This window comes from Myotis yumanensis, unplaced genomic scaffold, assembly GCF_028538775.1.
Source record: "Myotis yumanensis isolate MYYU_CA2020_CCGP unplaced genomic scaffold, mMyoYum1.0.hap1 SCAF_18, whole genome shotgun sequence".
NCBI lineage: Eukaryota > Metazoa > Chordata > Mammalia > Chiroptera > Vespertilionidae > Myotis > Myotis yumanensis.
In genome coordinates this window covers 27349303-27371726 of record NW_027223769.1, presented here as the reverse complement: position 1 = coordinate 27371726, position 22424 = coordinate 27349303, and the positions used below count along the sequence as shown (strand labels likewise).

At 44.1% G+C, this 22424-nt stretch overlaps 1 protein-coding gene and 1 pseudogene across 1 annotated transcript; both read left to right on the top strand.

The window, feature by feature from the left end:
• Nucleotides 1-5842: 5842 nt before the first annotated feature.
• On the top strand, nt 5843-6211 carry LOC138997145 (large ribosomal subunit protein eL28 pseudogene; annotated as a pseudogene).
• Nucleotides 6212-21368: 15157 nt separating this feature from the next.
• On the top strand, nt 21369-21791 carry DPEP2NB (DPEP2 neighbor). Its single transcript, XM_070398935.1, has one exon. It carries the CDS (start codon nt 21369-21371, stop codon nt 21789-21791), a length of 423 nt encoding a protein of 140 aa, XP_070255036.1.
• Nucleotides 21792-22424: the final 633 nt, after the last annotated feature.

Here is a 22424-nt window from a genome sequence, read left to right as displayed (position 1 = left end):
CTAGAAGGTTATAGCATCCACCAGGCACCAAAGGGTGGCGGGTTCGATTCCCCATCAAGGGCAGGTGCCTGGGTTGCAGGCTCCATTCTCGGTGCCCTGGGTCTCGAGGGAGGCAATCAATCGATGTCTCTCACCTCTCTCTCTCTCTCTCTCTCTCGATCAATAGGGAAAATATCCTCGAATGAGGATTGGGGGGTGGGAGGGGAAAGAATAAGGTATGAGTTTGGACTTTTGAAATGGGCTGGACTAACAATCATAAGAAAGCATAAAATTGCTTTCTCTCTGGTTAAAGGATCCTAAAGGAGGATTTGACAGTGTGGCGGGTGACAACACATTGGTTGGAGAGGTTTGTACCATCAAATTTAGAATTAATAACAGGAAGATCTGGATGTGCCCTTTAAAGAGGTGTCAAAGGAAGCCCACTTGCTTCCCCCAACATTTTAGGAAAGAGTGCTAGCCGCCAGGTACTGGACCCGCGCAGCCGAAGACTACATTTCCCGAAAGCCTTGGCGGGGCGCACCCTCGCTTCCGGTCTGACGTTTTCCTCCGCTGAGGAGGGCGTTCTTGGAAGGAATGAAATTCTGGCGCCCCGCACGCCGATTTCCGGTCTGCGTGGGCGTGTGCGCGGCGCTTCGCGTTCGCCTCCCACTGGGCGAGCGCTTCCTTTGACCCGCGTCCTGCTGCCGGTGCCAGGCAGTCCGGAGGCCGCCAGCAGCCACTCGTGCCCATAGCAGAACACCTCAGGCCAACCCACCCCCTCTTTTGTCACTCTGCCCAGTGGCTGGACATTGCCATCTCCTATCGCGTGACCCACTGGACAAAATGGGGATAAATTGAGCATATGAAATTAGGTAAGTGGAGAAACTCCAGGTAACCATGTCTCCTCACTCTGAAAAGGTGTAGCTTTTCCTGAGGAAGCGTAAGTTTCTACTCCCCCGAAACAAAGTCATAAAAACAGACACCATCTCTTGGTCATTCCTCCCTTCTGCTCCCTTCCCCGGGACAGGAAGGGCCTGTGCAGGGCGGCCGGAGGGAGGACAAGGAAGCTTTCAGTGAAGGGCTGCATTTCCGGTAATGGCGGCCTAGGTCATTAGGACCAGCTCTTCCATAGACAGCGACGTAAGCCGGATGGACGGTTGAGAAAAGGAAAGCGTCCCAAAGAGCTAACAGGCGTGAAGACTTAGGGGTCCAACTCTAGGAGAAGCAAGCGGTAGTTTGTAATCCCAACACTCAGGGCTGCTTGCGCCGGACGCCATTTGTCGCCGGAAGGAGACGGCTGCGGATCTCGGCCGCGAGGCCGGTGGCCGTGCCGTGTGAGGGGTACAGGTGTGAAAGAGCTGAAAGCTCGGAGTCTAATCACCCCACCTTTACCCTGGAACCCCAAGTGAAACCGCCTTCGAGAAAACGTTGAGCTGGAGTTGAATCTGTCTCTCGAATGCAGCTGGTCTTGGAGGTGTAGGGACCTCAGCCTTCAAAATCTACACTATTGACCGGACTGGTGGTGATCGACAGAAGCGAATGAATATCATCTTTAGAGAAACGTAGTATCTCAGACATCGAAGTATTCACGCACACATACCCTTTCTCTAGTAACTTCCAGCCCCTTTTCAGAGATAGCGGGTGTACAAGGACACATCCCGAAAAGAACATGCAGAAATAACACAACAAATACTGACACAAAATAGCAATTTTTTAGAAGTTGATTACGTTCTTATTTATTGATTTTAGAGAGAGAGAGATAAACATCAGTTTGTTGTCCCACTTATTTATGTATTTATTGGTTGCTTCTTGTATGTGCTCTGACCAGGGTTCGAACCCACAACCTTGGCATCTTGGGATGATGCTCTAACCAACTGAGCTGTCTGGCCAGGGCTCTTAGTATTTTCAAAGAGATAAAAGACAAGTTTGAGAATATCTGCTAAAACAAGAAAGCTTAAAAATCTGACATAGATTTTTTAAAAAAAATAACCAGTAGGTGTGATCCAAACAGAGCATTTGCAGTTCTAGAAAGTTCCCACACTTTGAGAACCACTGATCTAGGTTTAGAAAAATACAGCTACTTTCAAGGGATGATCTCCTTGTTTTGTTTTTCAATCAACACTCCTCCAGTTTATTCACACTCTTAGCCAAATTTTCCAGCTATATCCTTAACTAAGTCAGACAACATGTCATGGACCATATAGACCAACACAGTAACAAGGATGGCAAGAATGAAAATTATATTCAAACTGAAGTTGTATACATTATGTACACATTTTATGTCCGTCATACCTTAATAAAGTGTTTTTTAAGAAGAATGAAACCTTTGTCCTTCATTTTTCTACAAAATTTCAGCAAGTATTTTGTTTAACCGTGTAAGCTGAAAAGGAGTGTGTGTTGGTGAGGAGGGGCGGTGCTGGGCTGGTCCCGGTGCTCGGTGGGCTGCCTGGGTAAGGAAGGAGTGAGTCACTGACAGCAGCCCAGAGGGACCAAGTCTGGGGACTTCTCAGAAAGTTTACATAATCCAGTGCTGTCTTGGGCGGAAGCACCAGGAGGGAGTGGGGAGATGGCCCAGGCAAGAGCGGCCGCTGGACTTGCCTGGACCTTGGGAGACAGTCGCTTGGGGCAGGAGTTGGTTGCGGGTGGTATGGTTAGATGGCATTCTCTGAAAGTCGGATTCTGTTTAGTAGGAACAGGAATTCAGTACACATCTAACAAGGCCCTCTTCTGAATTTCTCAGCAGAATCGCAGTGCCCTCCTTTAGTTTTCTTTGAGGTAAATATTCAGCCAACTCTTTTAAAAAATATATATATTTATTGATTTCAGAGAGGAAGGGAGAGGGAGATAGAAACATCAATGATGAGAGAATCATTGATTGGCTGCCTCCTGCACGCCCCCTACTGGGGATCAAGCCCGCAACCTGGGCATGTGCCCTTGGCCGGAATTGAACCCAGGACCCTTCAGTCTGCAGGCTGATGCTCTATCCACTGAGCCAAACAGCTAGGGCTTCAGCCAACTCTTTAAAAAATTTTTTTCTATTAATTTCAGAGAAAAAGGGAGAGGAATAGCAAGATAGAAACTTCAGTGATGAGAATCATTGATCAGCTGCCTTCTGCATGCCCCCACGGGGGATCGAGCCCCAAACCCAGGCATGTGCCCTGGCCAGGAATCAAACCGTAACCTCGTGGTTCATAGGTTGATGCTCAACCACTGAGCCATACCTGACAGGCAGCCAACTGTTAATTAGGACTTCACTGGCAGTGTTGAGTGAAAATGTTTATGTTCACTTATGCTTTCTCTCCCCTCCCCTAGAAGAGATCAGTAGTCCACATTTACCTTTATTTCTACTGATTGTAAAACAATTCCATTCTCCTTGTTGAGCATCTTATTTTCAGGAACACATTTTTGTAAATAGATTAGATTTTCTTTTTGCATTTTCTTTTAATTTTTTTTTTTTTTAGTAGCATTGTTTTGTCTTCTGGTTGCACATTCATATTCTTAGTTCAGGATCCTATACCTATTAGTAGTAATAAACAGTAATGAACTGAACAAATGGACATTTCCAATGCTCCTCAGTGCCTTCCTTTTCCCCCTGTCAGTATTCCTCTCTGAGTGACCGGGGGTACATTTTGAAAACTCTCTACCTCAGTTTCCTTAACTGTAAAATGGGCTTATTTATAGAACCTACCCCCCCCCCCAGGGCTGTTGTGGATTAAATGAGTTAATATGTTGTACGGTGCATGGCCCAAAGTCACACAACAGATGTTTCTTGCTGTTATTTTATCATCATCACATCATCAAACTTGGAAGCAGCTGTACTGTAGTGGGCACAGCATTGGATCTGGAGTTGGCTGTGGCATTAGCTGTGTGCTCTTTGACACGTCATCTCCCCTCTCTGAGTTTCAGTTTGTCTTTATTTATTAAAACATCTTTTTAAATCCTCACCAAAGGTTATGTTTCTATTGATTTTAGAGAGAGGGAGAGAGCGATCAATGTACCCTTCAGTACATGGGGTGATGCTCCAACTGAGCCACACCTGCCAGGGCTTAGTTTGTCTTTAAAAATGTCCCAATTTTCCCTGTTAGAACTGGTGTGAGGACTGAGTTAGTATCTCTAAAGCATATGATGAACAGGTTGGGGTTGTAGGGTGCTTTACTTGGGTGCCTCCTGTTAAGAGTGAGGGCTGTAGGACCCTGCCCGCCTCCTGGCGGGGACATTGCGTGCATGCCAATGGCCACCAGGGGGCGGTGGCTGACCACAGAGGGAGCCCTGGAAGCGGCAGAGCCTGCACAAGATATGCTGGAATTTTACAGCATCACAATGATGAGATTCAGGCTCTCCATCCTGGGCCCCTGCACCTGAGGGGAAGAGATCTGGAGCATATGGCTGGCAGTAAGGGAGAGCAAAGTCAGCATAAATCGGGGACACCCAGTGTAATGCCGAGGAGCCCAGCAGCTTTGTGAACAAAGCAGTCTTTTCCACAACTTTTTATTTTTAAAAATTTCAAGCCAAAAGAAATGTTTTAAAAACTGTACAATCAGCCCTAGCCTGTTTGGCTCGGTGGGTAGAGCGTCAGCCTGCAGACTGAAGGGTCCCGGGTTCAATTCCGGTCAAGGGCACATGCCTGGATTGCGGGCTTGATCCCCAGTGGGGGGCATGCAGGAGGCAGCGATCAATGATTATCTCTCATCATTGATGTTCCTATCTCTCTCTCTCCCTCTTCCTTCCTCTCTGAAATCAATAAAAACATTTTTTTAAAAACCTGTACAATCAACAGACACCCTTATACCTTTCATCTTGATTCACCAATTGTCAATACACTTTGCCAGATTATTTACACACAGATTTTCTTTTTCTTTTTTGGCTGAACCAAAAATTTGAGTTACTTGCAGACATTCTGACACTTTGCTCCAGATTCTCCAGTCTGCTTCTCCTAAGAACAAGGACATTCTCCCACGCAGCCACAATGCCAGTAGCATAGCTAAAGACTCAACATGATAGTATTATATACAGTTTCATATTCAGATTTTCCCGGTCATATCCTGTATAGCTATAGTTTTGTTTGTGATCTAGCATGCAATCAGTGTTCACCTAACTCTTTCTTTCATGACAGTTTTGAAGAGTCTAGGCAAGTTATCTTGTACAAGATCCCACAATCTGAATTTGTCCTATGTTTTCTTCATGATTAGATTCAGATAAGTCACTTTTGGTAAAACATTGCAGAGACCATGTTACCTATTTCCCATTACATCATAATAGGAGGCCCATCGTGTAGGTTTGTACCATACTGGTGACACTGAGTTTGATCGGGGTATTACATGTGACAGTTTTCTCTCCCCACCAAAAAACTGAATTAGATCAAGACACTATAAGAAGCAACAAGCAGCCCAACTGGTGTGGCTCAATGGTTGAGAGTCGGTCGACGAACCAGGAAGTCACAGTTTGATTCCGGTGAGGGAATATGCTCAGGTTGCGGGCTCCATCCCCAGTCAAGGGTGTGTAGGAGGCAGCTATCAATGTTTCTATTTCTCTACCCCCTACCCCCTTCTCTGAAATCAATAAAAATATTTTTTTTTAAAAAGAAGATAAAGAAGCAACAAGCTGAATCCAGGATGTGAGACAAATAGCCTAGTTTCTCCAATAATTCGATGGTATGGGGCTACAAAGAAGAAAAGACTTCTTGAATAAAAGAGACTTATGAGACATAATGGCCAAATACATTGGATGGACCTTGTTTAAATCCTTATTTGAATAAACTAATTGTAAAAAGACATATTTGAGACAATTGGGGAAATTTTAGCATTAGTTGGTAGAAAGAAATTACTTTTCATCTCCAGTTGCTGCAGCGAGAGGAGCTGCTGCCATGTCTGCCCACCTGTAATGAATGGTCCTAGGAAACTGCTCCAGCTTCCTGATCAAGAGGAACAAGCAGAGGTACAGCACGAACCCAATATCGGGGAGGCCTGCAACACCTTTCACTACAACGGGCTGATTCACCACAAGATGGGGGCATGGAGCCCTCAGCCCATGGCAGAGGTGTGGTGATTGTCATGAAGTGGAGATCCAGCCAGCCAAAGCCAGCCACCCTGAGCAGCATCCGGCACATGGTCCAGAAGAACAGCTATCGCCCGGTTCTGTGTATGGTCGCTGTCTTCAGGGCCAGCACCATCCTGCACAGCCAGAAGCCTGGGAGGGGAAGAGGAAGTGGGCCCGCCCCACCAAGAGCACCTGAGCACCCCCTCCCCCCAAAGCAATAAAGATATCAGCCAACTTTCCTTTAAAAAATTACTGATAATGTCATTGGGTGTAATAATGGCATGATTATTATTTTTCAACATTATATTAATAAATTGTAATATATTCATGTAGAGGAATATTATACAGCAGTGAAAAGAATGAAGTAGAGCCTCATAGATCACACTCGATAAATCTCAGAAATAGAGAAAAAAAGCAAATTATAGAATGACATAATTGCTGTACCAATGATATATATTTATTGATATATATGATATATTATGACATATGTAATAATACATTATGATATAAGATTTGCTTTTTGCATATATATTTTATATATTTAAAATCTGAAAAACAGTGCTAGAGATTGTTTATAGATACACACATATGGACTAAATATAAAGCCATGTAAAGGAATGATTAACGTATTCAGTGAGTGATGTTTAGGGCAGAAAAGAGTGTTGGAATAGGGAAAGGTACATAGGAGGCTTCAACAATAGCTGTTAGAGTTTTATTAGGGTAGGTTGTGGTTAAATTCATTATGTTATTATCTTTTCCTTTCTTGTGTATACCTGAGATTATTTCACAATTTTAAAAAATATGTTACTGATTTTAGAGAGTGAGGAAGGGAGAGGGGGAGAGAGAGAAAGAGAAACATCCATGTGAGAGAGAAACATCGACCAGCTGTCTCCTGTATGCAGCCCAACTGGGGACCGAACCCGCAATCTCGGCATATTCCTTGACCGGGAATCGAACCAGCACCTCTGGGTGCGTGGAACAATGCTCAACCAACTGAGCCACACCGGCTAGGGCTCACAAATTTTTTTAAAATATAATTTCTTAAAGAAGAAAAAGCTTTAATTTATCAAGCAACTACTAGATTCAAAAAGCTTAACATATGTTATCTACTTTAATGCTCACCTTGAAAGCAGCTGCAGGTACAGCTGAGAAGATGGCGGACTCCTGTCCTCAAAAACCATTGTAGCATCTCACTGCAGTCAGGGTTTTTATCAGGATGGAGAGAGGAAGCAGAACAAAGGAATCAGGGGAGGGATTGTGGATGTGCAGGGATGGGGGGTAGTTATTCTGGTCAGCTTCAATAAGGATCCTGGCATTAGTTAGTCCCTGTGATCAGGCCAACCCAGGCCCAGGCAGGATCTGGAACAGCAGGTTCCTCTAATATGCCCGTGTAGGATGCTTTCCCGTAGGTCTTGATATGGATCTTTGTGGTTAGCATCTTTGAGTTGGTCACTTGTGTTTGTTTGTTTGTTTTTTTGGTCATGTGAATTTCTGGCATCTTGAGGCCAAGCTACTTCTTAGGCTCACATGGGAACTGAAACTGAAGATCCCTGTCATAGTATGCTAAAAATCTTGTAGCTTGCAAGCTTTAATTTTAGGGGGCGGGGGGAGGGAGAGGAGTCAGGTTAGAGTAACAAGCTAGGTTCAACACCTACTAAGATTAAAATAAGTCGTGTATAGCATAGTCCTTCCCCATTACAACCTCACTTTTTAAATCCTCTGCCACCACTCTGCCCTTTGTACACTCCACTCAGTATATACTAACTTCCCTGCTGCCTTTTCTGTTTTTTAATTAATTTTGAGAGAGATGAGAGAGAAAATATCAACTTGTTGTTCCAGTTATCTATCCATTCATTGGTTGGTTCTTGTCTGTGCCCTGACGGGAGATTGAACCCACAACCTTGGAGTATCAGGAGGATGCTCTAACCAACTGAGCTACCCGGCCAGGGCTTGCCTGTTGTTGTTTTTTTAAAAAGCTGGGCTCAGTCCTACCATGGGACCTTTGCACTTGCTGTTCCCTCCACCTGGAATATTTTTTCCCATGAAGAGCATGGTTTCCTCACTCAACTCCTTCAAGTATTGCTCAAATATGAACTTTTCAGCAAAGCCTTCCTAGATTAGCCTGTCTCCCCTACCTTGCTCTACTTTTTCACCATAGCAGTTGTCTCCTTCTGACATATCATATAATTTACTGACTTCCTATGTTTGCTGTCTGTCTCCCCCGGTAGTATGTAAACTCCATCCGAGTAGAGATTTTTCTCTGTTATATTCACTGCTGTATTACCAACACCTCAACGATTTGGCACATAGCATAGGCACTTAATACATATTTGGCGAATGAATGAAAATGTTTTATTATTGCATTACAAATTACCTCAAAACTTAGCAGCTTAAACCATAAACTATTCTCTCATACGGTTTCTGAGGGTCATAAATCTAGGGGATGCTTAGCTCAGTTTCCAGCTCAGGTTCCCTATGAGACCGAAGTCAAGCTGTTGGCCTGACCTTGGTCATCTCAAAGCTGAACTGGGCCTACAGAACCCACTTCCAAGCTCACAAATATGGTTGCTAGTAGACGACGTCAGGTCCTCACTGTCTCTTGGCCAGGAGCCTCAGTTCTTAGCCACATGGGCCTCTCTTCACAGGGCTGCCTCACGGCAGTAGCTGGCTCCCCCAACGTGATCAGAGAGAGAAAACAAAAGCACTCAAGCAAAAGCTACAATCTTTCTTACCTAATCACAAAATGACAGACCATCTTTGGTAGATAAAATAATGATGGCCCCTCAAAGATGTTCATGTCCTGTATGTCCTAATCCCTATTTTTTTTTTTCATGTCCTTATCCCAAGAGCCTGTGAGTATGATACCTTACATGACAAAGGGACCTTGGAGATGTGATTAAGGATTTTGAGATGATGGAGTGTCTTGGATTGTCCACATGGGCCCAATGTAATCACAAGAGTCCCTAAGGGAAAGAAGGGGAAGGAGGCAGGATAGTTAGTGACCTAAGAAAGGCGAGGTGACAGTGGAAACAGGTTGGAGTGATGCACTTTTTTTTTATATATATATTTTTATTGATTTTTTTACAGAGAGGAAGGGAGAGAAATAGAGAGTTAGAAACATCGATGAGAGAGAAACATCGATCAGCTGCCTCCTGCACAGCTCCCACTGGGGATGTACCCACAACCCAAGTACGTGCCCCTGACCGGAATCGAACCCGGGACCCTTCAGTCCGCAGGCCGACGCTCTATCCACTGAGCCAAACCGGTTTTGGCTGGAGTGATGCACTTTGAAGACAGAAGGGACCAGAGCTGAGGAATGCAGGTGGCCTCTACAATTTGTAAAAGACAAGGAAACATTCTCCCCTGCAGTCTCCAGAAGGGACACAGCCCTATCCTCACCTTGATTTTGGCCTAGTGAGACCCATTTACATGTCTAACTTCAAGTATGGCAAGATTATAGATTTGTGCTGTTTTAAGCCATTAAGTTTGTGGTGATTTGTTAAAACAGGAATAGGAAATGATTACACCATCCCTTCTGCAATGTATTGCATTGGGAGAAGTGACTCAACCCACCTTCACAGGGTATGAATACCAGGGCGCAGTTACTGGGAAGCACTATAGAGGCTGCCTACCACAATGAATAGGTTATTAACTCCACTTGAGAGACAGGTAGACGGAGACTCAGGGGAGTAAAGTAACTTCCCTGAGGTCATAGAGCTAATAATTGTGGAATCAGTTCCATCTGATAGAGTAAATTCCAAACTCTTAATAAATAGCTACAAAGTCCTATCTGATCTGGGGCCTGTCTCTCTCTCTCTAATCTCAGACACCAAGTTTATCCCCACCCCAGGGCATTTAAAACACTCCAAAACATCACTCTTCCGGGGGCTGGCTTGTTCTCATCTTGCAGGTCTCAGTTCAAATACAAGTATTCCCTGATAATCCCCTGACTTTTATCTCTTTATCTTATTTTAGTTTTTATATTTTATTTAGTGTTCCTTTACTGTCCATCTGTTCCTACTGCTCCCACCCCTCACTCGTGAGGGCAGGGGCTTGGCCTGCTTTGCTCGTTGCTGTGTCACCATTATTGGCACATAGCAGGTACTAAGTCTTTACTGAATGAATGAATGAATGAATGAATTCACAGGGAGGTAAAATAGTTGAAAACAATTTTTTAATTCACTTCTCTGAACATCTTGAAATAACAGATCTTACTTGGCAGACTTTATGACAATAAAAATGAAGAAATGAAAGAAGTCACAAGGCCTAGAATTACAGGCTATATTTTGAAAGAAATAAGAGTTTCCATTCTCCCACCATGACTAGACTGGGCCTGGGGGTGTTCACAGGGCTCTGCACTCTAAGAGCCCTTTATCTCCAGGGAAGGGAGAACGCTGGCAGGAGGGTGAGCAATCCACCAGTACCTGTATTTGAATAATAACTAAGCCTTTTCTTCCCAGGCTGGTTCTGCTGGTTCCCACATCTTATCCTGCAGGCAAAATCCTTTTCTACTTAGCCAGGAACCAGAACTCTCTGAAGACCCTGCAGGTCAACCACATGTTGAATGAGGCTATATTAGGCAGAGAGAGCAAGACTTGATTAGGAAGACTGAGTTCTTGTGATCTTGGACAAAGAACCTATTTTCTCAATCTTTTTCCCTCTTTTTTTGGGTGGGAGGGGAGGAACTTGAGTGCAGAGAATTGAATCATCACCTCATTTTGCAGCCCACACTCATAGTTGGTTGGGGCAACTACCCCGATCTGGTTTTATTAATTCACTCACTCATTTATTTCTTTGTATCCCTGCCTTCCACTCGCATTACTCTACTCCCCCACTCTTTTTAATAAATACCTTTGAATTTGTGTGTAGCTTTGTCAAATATGTAGTGCTGTTTCATGTGAATGTGACTTAATTTTTTAATTAAAGGGTGCCCTACTATAGATTGCTTTCTGTCTCTTAGTGTGGAAGCCAGCCTCCACCATAGCCCCCAGTGGGCCTCCTGGTATTCACATATTTGAGCAGTCCCTTCTCGCCCTGAATAGAGCTGATCCTACTCAACAAATAAGATATTGCTGGGATAACAGTGTGCAGTTTCCATGGCCAGGTGATAAAAGACATTGCAAACTCCCCTTTGCTCTCTCTTGGATCACCCACTCTAGGGGAAGTCAGCTGCCTTGTTGTGAGGACACTGAAGCCGCCTGATGGAGAAGTCCAAGAGGAACAGAGATCTCCTGCCAACAGTTAGCACCAACTTGCCAGCGCGTAAGTGAACCATCTTGAATGATTCTCCTGCCCCAGTCAAACCTTCAGATGACAGCAGCTCCAGTGACATCTACACTGTAACCTCATGACAGATCCCAAACCAGAACCACTCAGTCAAGCCATTCCCAAATTCCTGACCCACGGGAACTCTGTGAGATAATGAATGCTTATCTTTATTTTAAGTCATTAAGTTTTGGGGTAATGTGTTACCCAGCAACAGATAACTGATACTTACTTTTGCATTTAGCTGTATATGGTGTAGATCTATCCAAATTTCTTTGCATTTGTCTAATTCAGGAGATAGCCAGGTTTCACTGTAAAGAGCTAGATAGAAAATATTTTAGGTTTACAGGAATATGGTTGCCATTGCAACAACCCAACTCTGCTGTTGTAATGATACTGTTGTAATGAGCTAATTATTAATAGTAGGAAAGGAGCAAAGGGAATGCCAGACATTATAGGCATGTTCCCTGCAAAACAAGGGGACTGGACAAAGGGAAGATAGACGTATGCCCAGTAAAGTTGGGATAACTAGGGAAGGTGCTTTCTGTCAGTCACACCTGAGGATAGAGGTGGTTGGCCAGAATGGACATAGCGGACTGCAAGCCTGAGAAAATTTGTGGTATTGAATTCCCTAACCAAAAAAACTTACTCTCTTTTAAAAAAAAAATAGATATTTTTATTTATTTTAGAAAGGAAGGGAGAGGGAGAGGGAGAGATAGAAACATTGATGAGAGAGAAACATCAGTTGGCTGCCTCCTGCACACACTTTTGTGGGGATTGACCCCGCAACCTAAGCATATGCCCTGACTGGGAAGCAAACCGTGACCTCCTGGATCATAGGTCAACACATAACCACTGAACCGCACTGGCCAGGCGAAACTTGCTCTCTTATGCTCTTGGCTCTCTTGGTTCCTCTTGGCATGCTTGACTTATGGCTCATACTTGGCTTCCTGGCTTTTGTCCACATGGCCCACAGCTTTGTGGACCACACACACAATGGACTACACCTAGCCTGATGCTGAACTGAACCCGACTCTAACATGGAAAGGAAACTGTGGACACTAGCATTGGTTCTAGCTTTACTGAAACCCCAGCTATGCTTCTTCTAATGACTGGACTAAGAGAAATGGATTTTGGAAACCCAGGGGTGTGATTCCACAGAGATAAACCTTTCTACCATATCTCATTCTCCCCCAAGGGCCTCCAGAAATGTTTATTCCAGGGGTAGACCCAGGACCTCACTTCCACTGATAACAGAAGCACAAAAGTAACCAGAGATAATACACAAACGAATGAGCGTGGCTGTGTTGTAATAAAACTTTGTGGATGCTGAAATTGGAATTTCATGTAATTTTCACGTGTCACAAAATATTCTTTTGATTTCCCCCCAACCATTTAATAATGTAAAAATCACCCAGCTGGTGTGGCTCAGTAGTTGAATGTCGACCTATGAACCAGGAGGTCATGGTTCAATTCCCGGTTGGGGCACATGCCTGGGTTGTGGGCTCGCTCCCCAGTGTAGCATGTAGTAGGCAGCCGATCCATGACTCTCTCTCATCACTGATGTTTCTATCTCTCTCTCCATCTCCATTCCTCTCTGATATCAATTAAAAAATTTTTTTTTAAATATAGTTATTTTCAGCTCAAGAGCCAAGCTGTACAAAAGCAGGCAGCGAGTCAAATTTGGCTCACAGGCCTTGGTTTGTTGACCTTGTTCTATTTCATTGTTTTGAACTGCTGCATAATTATTTCATAATGTGATTTTACCATATTTTACATATTTATTCCCCCAGTGAGGGGCATCCAGTTTATCTCCTCCTCCCAGCTACCACAGACAGCAGCTGAAGTGAACGCCCTTGGCTGTGTGGGAAGGTTACTGGGTCTACCCTTGCCAGTGGTGCATGAGAGCCCCATTTCCTCCACCCACACTTGGTATTGTCCACCTTCCTAATTTTGCCAATCCGTGAATTGGTATTTCCTCTTTGTTTTGGCTTGCATTTCCCTCATAACCAATGCATTTGAACATCTGTTTGCATACTAATTAATATACAGCTAGGTTTCCTCTCTAAATTGCCTATTCATGTTCTTCACCCATTTTTCTATTAGATGAATCTGACCTTTTCTTATTAGGGAGACTTCCTCTTCTGGGCCTCAGTTTCCCCATGTGCACCGTAGTTGCCTATAGAGCTTTCCTGAGATGCCATCCCTGTTTCTGAAATCCCTACAGCCATGTTTCAAATACAGACAGTCCTCAGGTTACGTCGGACTCGACGTATGTCGTTTCGTGGTTACATCGCCATCTCCCATTTATTTATTTAAAAGAAAAGTTCCGTCATTTTGACATGTACATATGTGCTTTGTGTTTTTATTATTTATTTACCACAAGTAAAGGTCAGGAATTATTATCTTTCTTTTAAACCTTTTTTACTGTTTCACTTCATTACTGCTGTGTATGTGCTCCATGTGAGTGATGTAGGTGCTTTTGCAGGTGGGTTCTGACTTACGGCGAAAATCGAAGTTACATCTCGCCGTAGGAACGATCTCCCACGTAACCCGAGGACCTACTGTAATGAGAAGTTGGCCTGTGGTGGGGTTTTTACCTCTATTATCTCATTTTAGAAATCCTGGCCCTGGCCGAGTGGCTTAGTTCATTGGAGCACCGTCCCATGTACCAAAAAGTTGCAGGTTCGATTTCCAGTCAGGGCACATACCTAGACTAGATTGTAGGTTGATCCCCAGTCGGGGCTCGTGCGGGAGGCAAGTGATAGATGTTTCTCTCTCACATCAATGTTTCTACCCGCCCCCCTTCCTCTCCCTCAAATTAATAAAATATCCTTGGGTGAGGATTTAAAAAAAAGAAATCCCAGTTTTATTTGGGGGTTATAACTTAGCCTTGGTTTTGGGAGGTTGATTTTCAGTCCAGCACCACTGTGGGAGATCATGGGATTGAGCAGATGTCCAAGCTGGGTTCCATTAGGAAGAGCTTGAACTACAAATCAGAAAAAGACAGAAAACAGCACTTCACCTGGGGTGAATTGGAAATGATGTTTCTAAGTGAGAAGATAAGACACTGGAGAGAATGAGGCCTTCTCTTCATAGCTTGCACAAGTGAAATTAGTTCTAAACCTTTTTGAAGGGCAGTTTGGCTGGTGTGTGCCAAAAGCCTTTAGCACCTGCACACCCTGTGACTCAGCAATTCCCTAGACATTTGTCCTGAAGTCATCAAAGACAAGGAGAAAAGGGTTTGGTGGTGTGTGGGAGGAGATCACACTGAAATACCCGCTGCAGGGATGGAATACTCTATCTGTGTCTTAAGAAAACTGTTCTGCAGAAGGATTTCTAATGCTATGGAAAGATGCTTATAATTTAGTTAACATGAGATCCATGTTATAAAATAGTGGTTACAGAATGATCTCATTTTTGTAAGGAAAAATATATATGAATAAAGAACACTGGGGAAATGTACTGAGTGCTTAATGTGTGCCATGCACTGTTTTTAGTGCTTTACAGCCTCATGTAATCCTCACACAATTCTATCAGTGGGAGCTATTATAATTCTCATTTCACAGGTGAAGAAACTGAGGTCAGAGAGGTGAAATGAGCTGTCCAAGTCTCGGGTGGTAAGTGATAGAGCCGGGATTTGAACCCAGGTGGCTGGCTCCAGAGCAACCCCTAAACACTCCCAGGGCCACCTCCATGTTCAGACCTAAAGAGTGAGACTGAGTGGCCCTTATTTCCTTTATCTGTATTTTCTGATTTTTCTACATTTATTTATTTAACCTTTGTTTTGTTTTGTTAATCCTCACCTGAAGATATTTTCCATTGATATTTAGAGAGCATGGAAGGGAGGGGGAAAGACAGAGAGAACAGTATCAATGTGAGAGAGACACATAGATTGGTTGCCTCCCACGTGTGCCCCACCAGGGCCAGGGATCAAGCCTACAACCCAGATACGTGCCCTTGACGGGAGTCAAACTCGGGACCCTTCAGTCCACAGGCTGATGCTCTATCCACTGAGCTAAACTGGGAAGGGCTACAATTAACTATTTTAAAATATATATATTTTTTATTGATTTCAGAGAGTAAGAGAGAGATAGAAACATCAATGATGAGAGAGACTCATTGATTGGTCACCTCCTGCACACCTCATACTGGGGATTGAGCCTGCAACCTGTGCATGTGCCTTGACTGGGAATTGAACCGTGAGCTCCTGGTTCATAGGTCAACACTCAACCATTGGGCTACAATTAACTATTTTTAAAGAGCATCCTTCACTCCAGGCGCATTGAAGTGGTTGGTGCTTTTGGAAATGTGACAGTGCAGGGAGGCTGTGGATTGGGTTGTTGTGGGGAGAAGAAACAGGAATGATATGGAGCTTTGCTCACCTCACACTCTGTCCCAGCCCCAAACCCTCTTTTCATTCTCAAACGTATTAAGGAAATCAAAGGTCAGATATTAGTTGTATGACTTTGGATTGGTTCCTCACACTTTCTGAGCCCTTTTCCTGGTATGTCATATGAGCCACATTTCTAGAGAAACCTCTCAGTCCTCCTTCCCCTCATTCCCAGCACTATGAGTGAGGCATCGGGAGGGGAAGCCTTGCTCTGTGGTCCTGGGAAGGAAAGGAGGGCGGACTGGGAGGAGCTGGGAGGAGGAAGCTGGATAGCGAATGGAGTGGGGAATGGCAGTGGAGCAGCAGGGAGGGACAGGTCTGGGAAGGAGTTTCCTCCTGTCTCTCCTCTCCCTGGGACTGTGAGGAATGACTACTCCATTTCCTGTTGTAATTCTGGGAAGGTCTGTGTTATGGTGAGTACTGGACAGGGAGTCCAAAGACCTGGATTTCACTCACACCTCACCATTGGTTACCTGTGTCCCAGAGCAAGTCAGTCTGTTCTTTGAACGTTGGCTTTCTCAGCAGTTTGGAGTTAATGCCTGGCTGTTTGTGAAGCAGCAAGAGGAAAGGTACTTTGTGAAAAGCTAAACAACTATATCTTATGTCAACATGCTAACAGTACACATCCTATTGTTTCTTTTTAACAGCTTTAAAAAAATCTTCATTGTTGAAAGTATTACATAAGTCCCTCTTTTTCCCCCATTGACCCCGTCTAGCCTGCCCTTGGCCCCTACTCCCCCTTCACCCTATTGTCTGTGTCAATGGGTTATGCATATATGCATACAAATTCTGTATTGATCTCTTCCCACCCACCCCCACCTTCCCTCTGATATTTCGTAGTCTGTTCTGTGCTTCTATGTTTCTGGATCTATTTTGTTAATCAGTTTATTTTGTTCATTAGATTCCACATATGTGAGATTCTGTGATACTTGTCTCTCTCTCTCTCTCTCTCCCTTTTTGTTTGAAAACTGAGTTGCTGCCTTTCTTCTGTGTGGGTTTTTTTTTTTTTTTAATAATTCTTTATTGTTGAAAGTATTACATCTGTCCCCCCATTTTTCCCCCATTGACCCCTTCCAGCCCGTCCACACCCCCACCCCAGGCCCTCACTGCCCCATTGCCTATGGCCATGGGCCATGCATATATACATACAATGTTCTTGGTTGATTACTTCCCGTCCACCTTCCCCTGCCTTCCCTCTGAGATTCTGCACTCTGTTCCGTGCTTCCATGTCTCTGGATCCCCTCGGTTCGTAAGTTTATTTTGTTACTTAGATTCCACATATGAGTGAGATCATGTGATACTTGTCTTTCTCTGGCTGACTTATTTCACTTAGCATGATACTCTCCAGGTCCCTCTATACCTTCTCAACCTGTTAGAGATTCTTCTTTTGTACTGCTGCATGGTGTAAATGTACCACAGATTTTTTATCCAATCATCTGATGGACACTTGGGCTGTTTCTAGATCTTAGCTATTATAAATGGTGCTGCTATGAACGTAGGGGTGAATACATTCTTTCTGATTGGTGATTCGGGTTTTTTAGGATATATTCCTAGAAGTGGGGTCACTGGGTCAAATGGCCATTCCATATTTAATTTTTTGAGGAAACTCGATACTGTTTTCCATGATGGCTGCACCATTCTGCATTCCCACCAGCAGTTTACTAAGGTTCTTTTTTTCCCACATCCTCACCAGCACTTGTCATTTGTTGATTTGTTGATGGTAGCCATTCTGACAGGTGTGAGGTGATATCTCATTGTCATTTTAATTTCATCTCTCTGATGATCAGTGACTTTGAGCTTTTTTTCATATGTCTCTTGGCCATCTGTATGTCCTCTTTGGAGAAGTGTCTATTTAGGTCCTTTGCCCATTTTTTAATTGGATTGTTTGTCTTCCTTTTGTTAAGTTGTATGAGTTCCTTATATATTTTGGATATTAACCCTTTATTAGATGTATCATTGCCAAATATTTAACAGCTTTTTTTGACATAAAATTCACGTATTACCAAATTCACCCATTTAAAGTGTATACTTCAGCAAGTTTTAGTATATTCACAGAGTTGTGTAACCATCACCACAGTTTTAGAACATTTTCATCCATGCCCCAAAGAAACCCCATTCCCTCTAGCTATGGCTGTCATCCCTCTCCCCAGTCCTCTTAGCTCCTCAGCCCTAGGCAATGACTCCTCTACTTTCTGTTCCTATAGATGTGCTTATTCTGGACATTTTGTAACAGTGGAATCACACAATGTGCCATATTTTTCTCTGACTTCCTTTACTTAGCACAGTGTGTTTTTGTTGTTGTTAATTCTCACCTGAGGATATTTTTCCCCTTGATTTTTACTAGGTGTACCAGTTAATAATTCGGATTTTGTAATCAAAGAAAACACGCTAATTTCAAGAGAAACATCAAAAGTGCTTTATTCAAAGTAATGTCCATCGCTAGCTACACATTTCCCCCATCTTTCAGGTAATTTGTGGATACCGTCCCAATAGAACTTTTCTTGTTTTGAGGCAAACCATTCAGAGACCCAATTGTACACTTCTTCGTATGTTTTGAAGTGCTGCTCAGAAAGTGCGTGTGCCACTGATTGGAACATGTGATAATCTGAAGGAGCAAGGTCTGGTGAATACGGCGGGTGGGTTAATACTTCTCAGGCAGGATCTTTGTGTCTTTAACTGGTTTTGAAGTGTGATGGTGCGTCATCGTGAAGCAAAATTATTTGCTGTGTTTTCTGGCACATTCTGGTCGTTTCACAATCAAAGCGTGGTTCAAATTGACTATTTGTTGTCGGTAGCGATCAGTATTAATGGTTTCAACTGGTCTTAGAAGCTCATAACACACCACACCTTCCTGATCCCACCAAACGCAGAGCATTGTCTTCTTTTCCAAAGCAATTGGGCCTTGCAGTCAATGTTGATGGTTGACCTGGATCAACCCATGATTTTGTGCATTTGGGATTCTCAAAGTAAATCCACTTTTCATCAACAGTTACAATTCGAGGCAAAAAAGACTTTCTTTCGTGCCGTTAGAGCAACATTTCACTGATGACTTTTCGGTTTTCCATTTGTCTTTTGTTCAGTTGATGTGGCACCCATTTTCCTTCCTTTAAAATCTTTCCCATTGCTTGTAAATGATCGGAAATTGTTTTCTGAGTAACGTTTAATCTTTCTGCAAGTTGTTTTTGAGTTTGACACGCATCTTCATCCAATAATGCTTGTCATTGTTGGTCTTCAAACTTTTTCGGTTGACCTGGACGTTCTTTGTCTTTCACATCGAAATCATCGCTTTTTAAAAATATATATATTTTATTGATTTTTTTACAGAGAGGAAGGGAGAGGGATAGAGAATTGGAAACATCAATGAGAGAGAAACATCCAAACATCTGATCAGCTGCCTCCTGCACACTCCCCACTGGGTATGCGCCTGCAACCAAGATACATGCCCTTGGCCAGAATCGAACCTGGGACCCTTGAGTCCGCAGGCCGATGCTCTATCCATTGAGCCAAACCGGTTAGGACTGAAATCATCACTTTTAAAGCATATAAACTAGAGTTCACAAGTATCTTGAGATGGAGCATGTTCACCAGAAGCTTCCCAAAGTATTCAGCAGCACTTTACTTCAAAATAAAGTAATGAATTAAAACTTCCCGCAAATGCTCTTTTTTTGGCATGAAATTCGACATTTTTAAGTGTAAAAATATCTATGATGTTAACACCTTCAGGAAATTTGACATACGAAGTTTTAAAGCTTGTCAATACAACAAAATAGCATACGTATCAAATTGCATATATATCAACATATGTGTAACTCCATTGGAAAAAAAATCCGCATTATTAACCGTTACACCTAGTATTAATCCTGCAGGGGATCAAACCTGCAACCCAGGTATATGCCCTTGACTGGGAATTGAACCATGACCCTTGGGTGAGCAGCTGTCCAATGAAACTTTATTTGTGGACACTGTAATCTGACTTCCATGTAAAATTTTCATTCCTTTTTTATAGCTGAACAATATTCCATTGTATGGATATACCACATTTTGTTTATCCATTCATCAGCTGAACATTTGTATTTTTCTTCTACTTTTGGGCTATTATGAGTAGTGCAGCTGTAAACTTTGATATGCATATTTTATTTTATTTATTTTATTTTTATTTATTTATTTATTTATTTTTTAAATATATTTTATTGATTTTTTACAGAGAGGGAGAGAGAGGGATAGAGAGTTAGAAACATCGATGAGAGAGAAACATCGACCAGCTGCCTCCTGCACATCTCCTACTGGGGGTGTGCCCGCAACCCAGGTACATGCCCTTGACCGGAATCGAACCCGGGACCTTTCAGTCCGCAGGCCGACGCTCTATCCACTGAGCCAAACTGGTTTCGGCAGATATGCATATTTTATATGGACATATATTTTCTTTTATTTTTAAATTAATTAATTAATTAATTTTTGTTTGTTTGTTAATCCTCACCTGAGGATATTTTTCCATTGATTTTCCGGAGAATGGAAAAGAGAGGGAAAGAGAAAGACATAGAAACATCGATGTGAGAGAGAGGCACGTCAATTGGTTGCCTCCTGCATGAGCCCTGACCAGGGCCCAGGCTGGGGAGGAGCCTGCAACCGAGGTATGCATGCCCTTGACCGGAATCGAACCCGGGATCCTTTGGTCCACAAGCAGACACTCTATCCACTGAGCCAAACTGGCTAGGGCTATATTTTCTTTTTTAAAAAAAATATATTTTTACTAGAGGCCCGGTACATGAAATTCGTGCATGGGTGGCGGTGTCCCTCAGCCTGGCCTGCAATGACACTAGCATCCCTCACCCTGGCCTCTGGCAGAGGCCCCTCCCCACCTTCCCACAGCTGGGGTGCAGACACTGGGCTCGCGTTGCTGGGGCAACGCTGTCAGTGTCCCACCCTGGCCACTATGGGCTCCGCCATCTTTGTCGTGGAGTGATGGTTAATTTACATATTACTCTTTTATTAGATAGGATTGGTTTCAGAGGAGAAGGAGGGAAAGGAGGGAGAGAGAGAGACATCAATGATGAGAGAAAATCATTGATTGGCTGCCTCCTACATGCCCCCCACTGGGGATCAAGCCCACAACCCAGGCACGTGCCCTTGACCAGAATTAAACCTGTGACCCTTCAGTCCACAGGCTGACACTCTATCCACTGAGCCAAACTGGCTAGGGCTCATTGATGTTTCTATCTTTATGTCCCTCTCCCTTCCTCTCTCTGAAATCAATGAAAACATTAAAAAATAAAATAAAAAAGCAGTGTGAATGGGGTCTGAGAGGAGTTGCCAAGGTGGGAAGGCTTCTGAAACCCATTTATATTATTTCCCCCCAAGATTTGGAAGGCATTTTCTTAAAGCCTCAGAAGTGATGGGCTGTAAAAAATATTTTCTCTATTGTGGGAGAGATGGAGGGGATCCTGATTGCAATTATTTTCGGGGTCTGTCTTCTCTGAGAACGGGGAAGATTTTCTGTTCTCCTGCTCCTGCTCTAGGCCCCCAGAATTGCTTTTGCAGCAACACCCCTTCTGTAGGAGACTCATGATGGGTTAAGGCTGTGTTTTGGATGCCAAGCAGATTAGAAGGCTTCAGCAAGAACCTGGGAGAGACATGAGAAAGGGGACATCCTGGCAGCACAAGTAACTGATCAGTTCTGATTTTCTTTCCAGCAGCAATGGCTCCCACCTTTCCTCCTACACCTGGTCACTACCATGTCCCCTACCAAAGGTGTGGCGAAACCCAAGTGGGCTGGCATGGGGAGACATACTGCCTGGTCGGTGGCTACCGGTCCTATGGGGATGCTCCTTTGGCCACCCCAGCAAAGGTGGAGGCAGAGAAGCCAGTCCCCAGAAGAGCACATAAGAGGCATCGTCCTGTGGAATGGTCAAACAAAGACCTCGGTTGCCCCAGCCCAAAAATTCCACGATTGGAGCATGATAGCAAGAGGCTGACCCCACAGAAGCTGACCCCAACAAAGGTGGAGGCAGAGAAGCTAGTCCCCAGACGAGCACTCAAGCGATGTCACCCTGCGGACATGTTGGATGAAGACCTTGGTTGCTCCAGCCCCAAAATTCGACGACTGGAGCAGGGTGGCTAGAGGCTGACCCCACAGTAGCTTGCTGGCTGAGGCATTCTGTGGAGAGGACAAATGTTTAATGGCCTAAGACAGCGAATGCCTTCTCCTTCAGGGACCCCCACTGCCCACCGCTGGTGACTACAACCTGAGCCATTCTGTCTGTGCCTTCCTCAGCCAGGAGCCCTCTTCCATACTAAACAGACAAGGGCAAGGAGCCTCAGAAACGGAGGTTTCCAATGGGAGGCTGCTCTGAGCATCCCAGGGCTGAAGCGGACCCTGCAGAAAACCTGATGGTCCTCTGCTCAACCCTCTAGAGTCCCTTCTTGGGCAGAAGAAAGAGAAGTCTGCCCTCTGTGAGCCCAGTAGGATCCAGGAGCAAAGGGGATGCTGTGTGGCCTTAGCAGGGACCCACTCCGTCTACCAGATGGGCTCCTGCCCTGAGTCATTGCCAGTGGCCACCAGCACAAACTGGGAGGCTTCTTGAAACTGAAAGAAGCAGCCTGTGATACCCCAGGGAGCCTTCAGTCTGGGGTCTCAGGAACGGAATAGGGAGACTTAGGAAGTCCTGCTTCCTGGAAAGTGTTAGGACTATAGGACAACGTAATCCTTCACTGCCCTTGTAAGCTTACCACCACAGGAGGACAGTGACCAGGA

Coding starts and splice junctions, on each gene's coding strand:
- DPEP2NB (XM_070398935.1), top strand. CDS start 21,369: ATGGCTCCCACCTTTCCTCCTACACCTGGTCACTACCATGTCCCCTAC.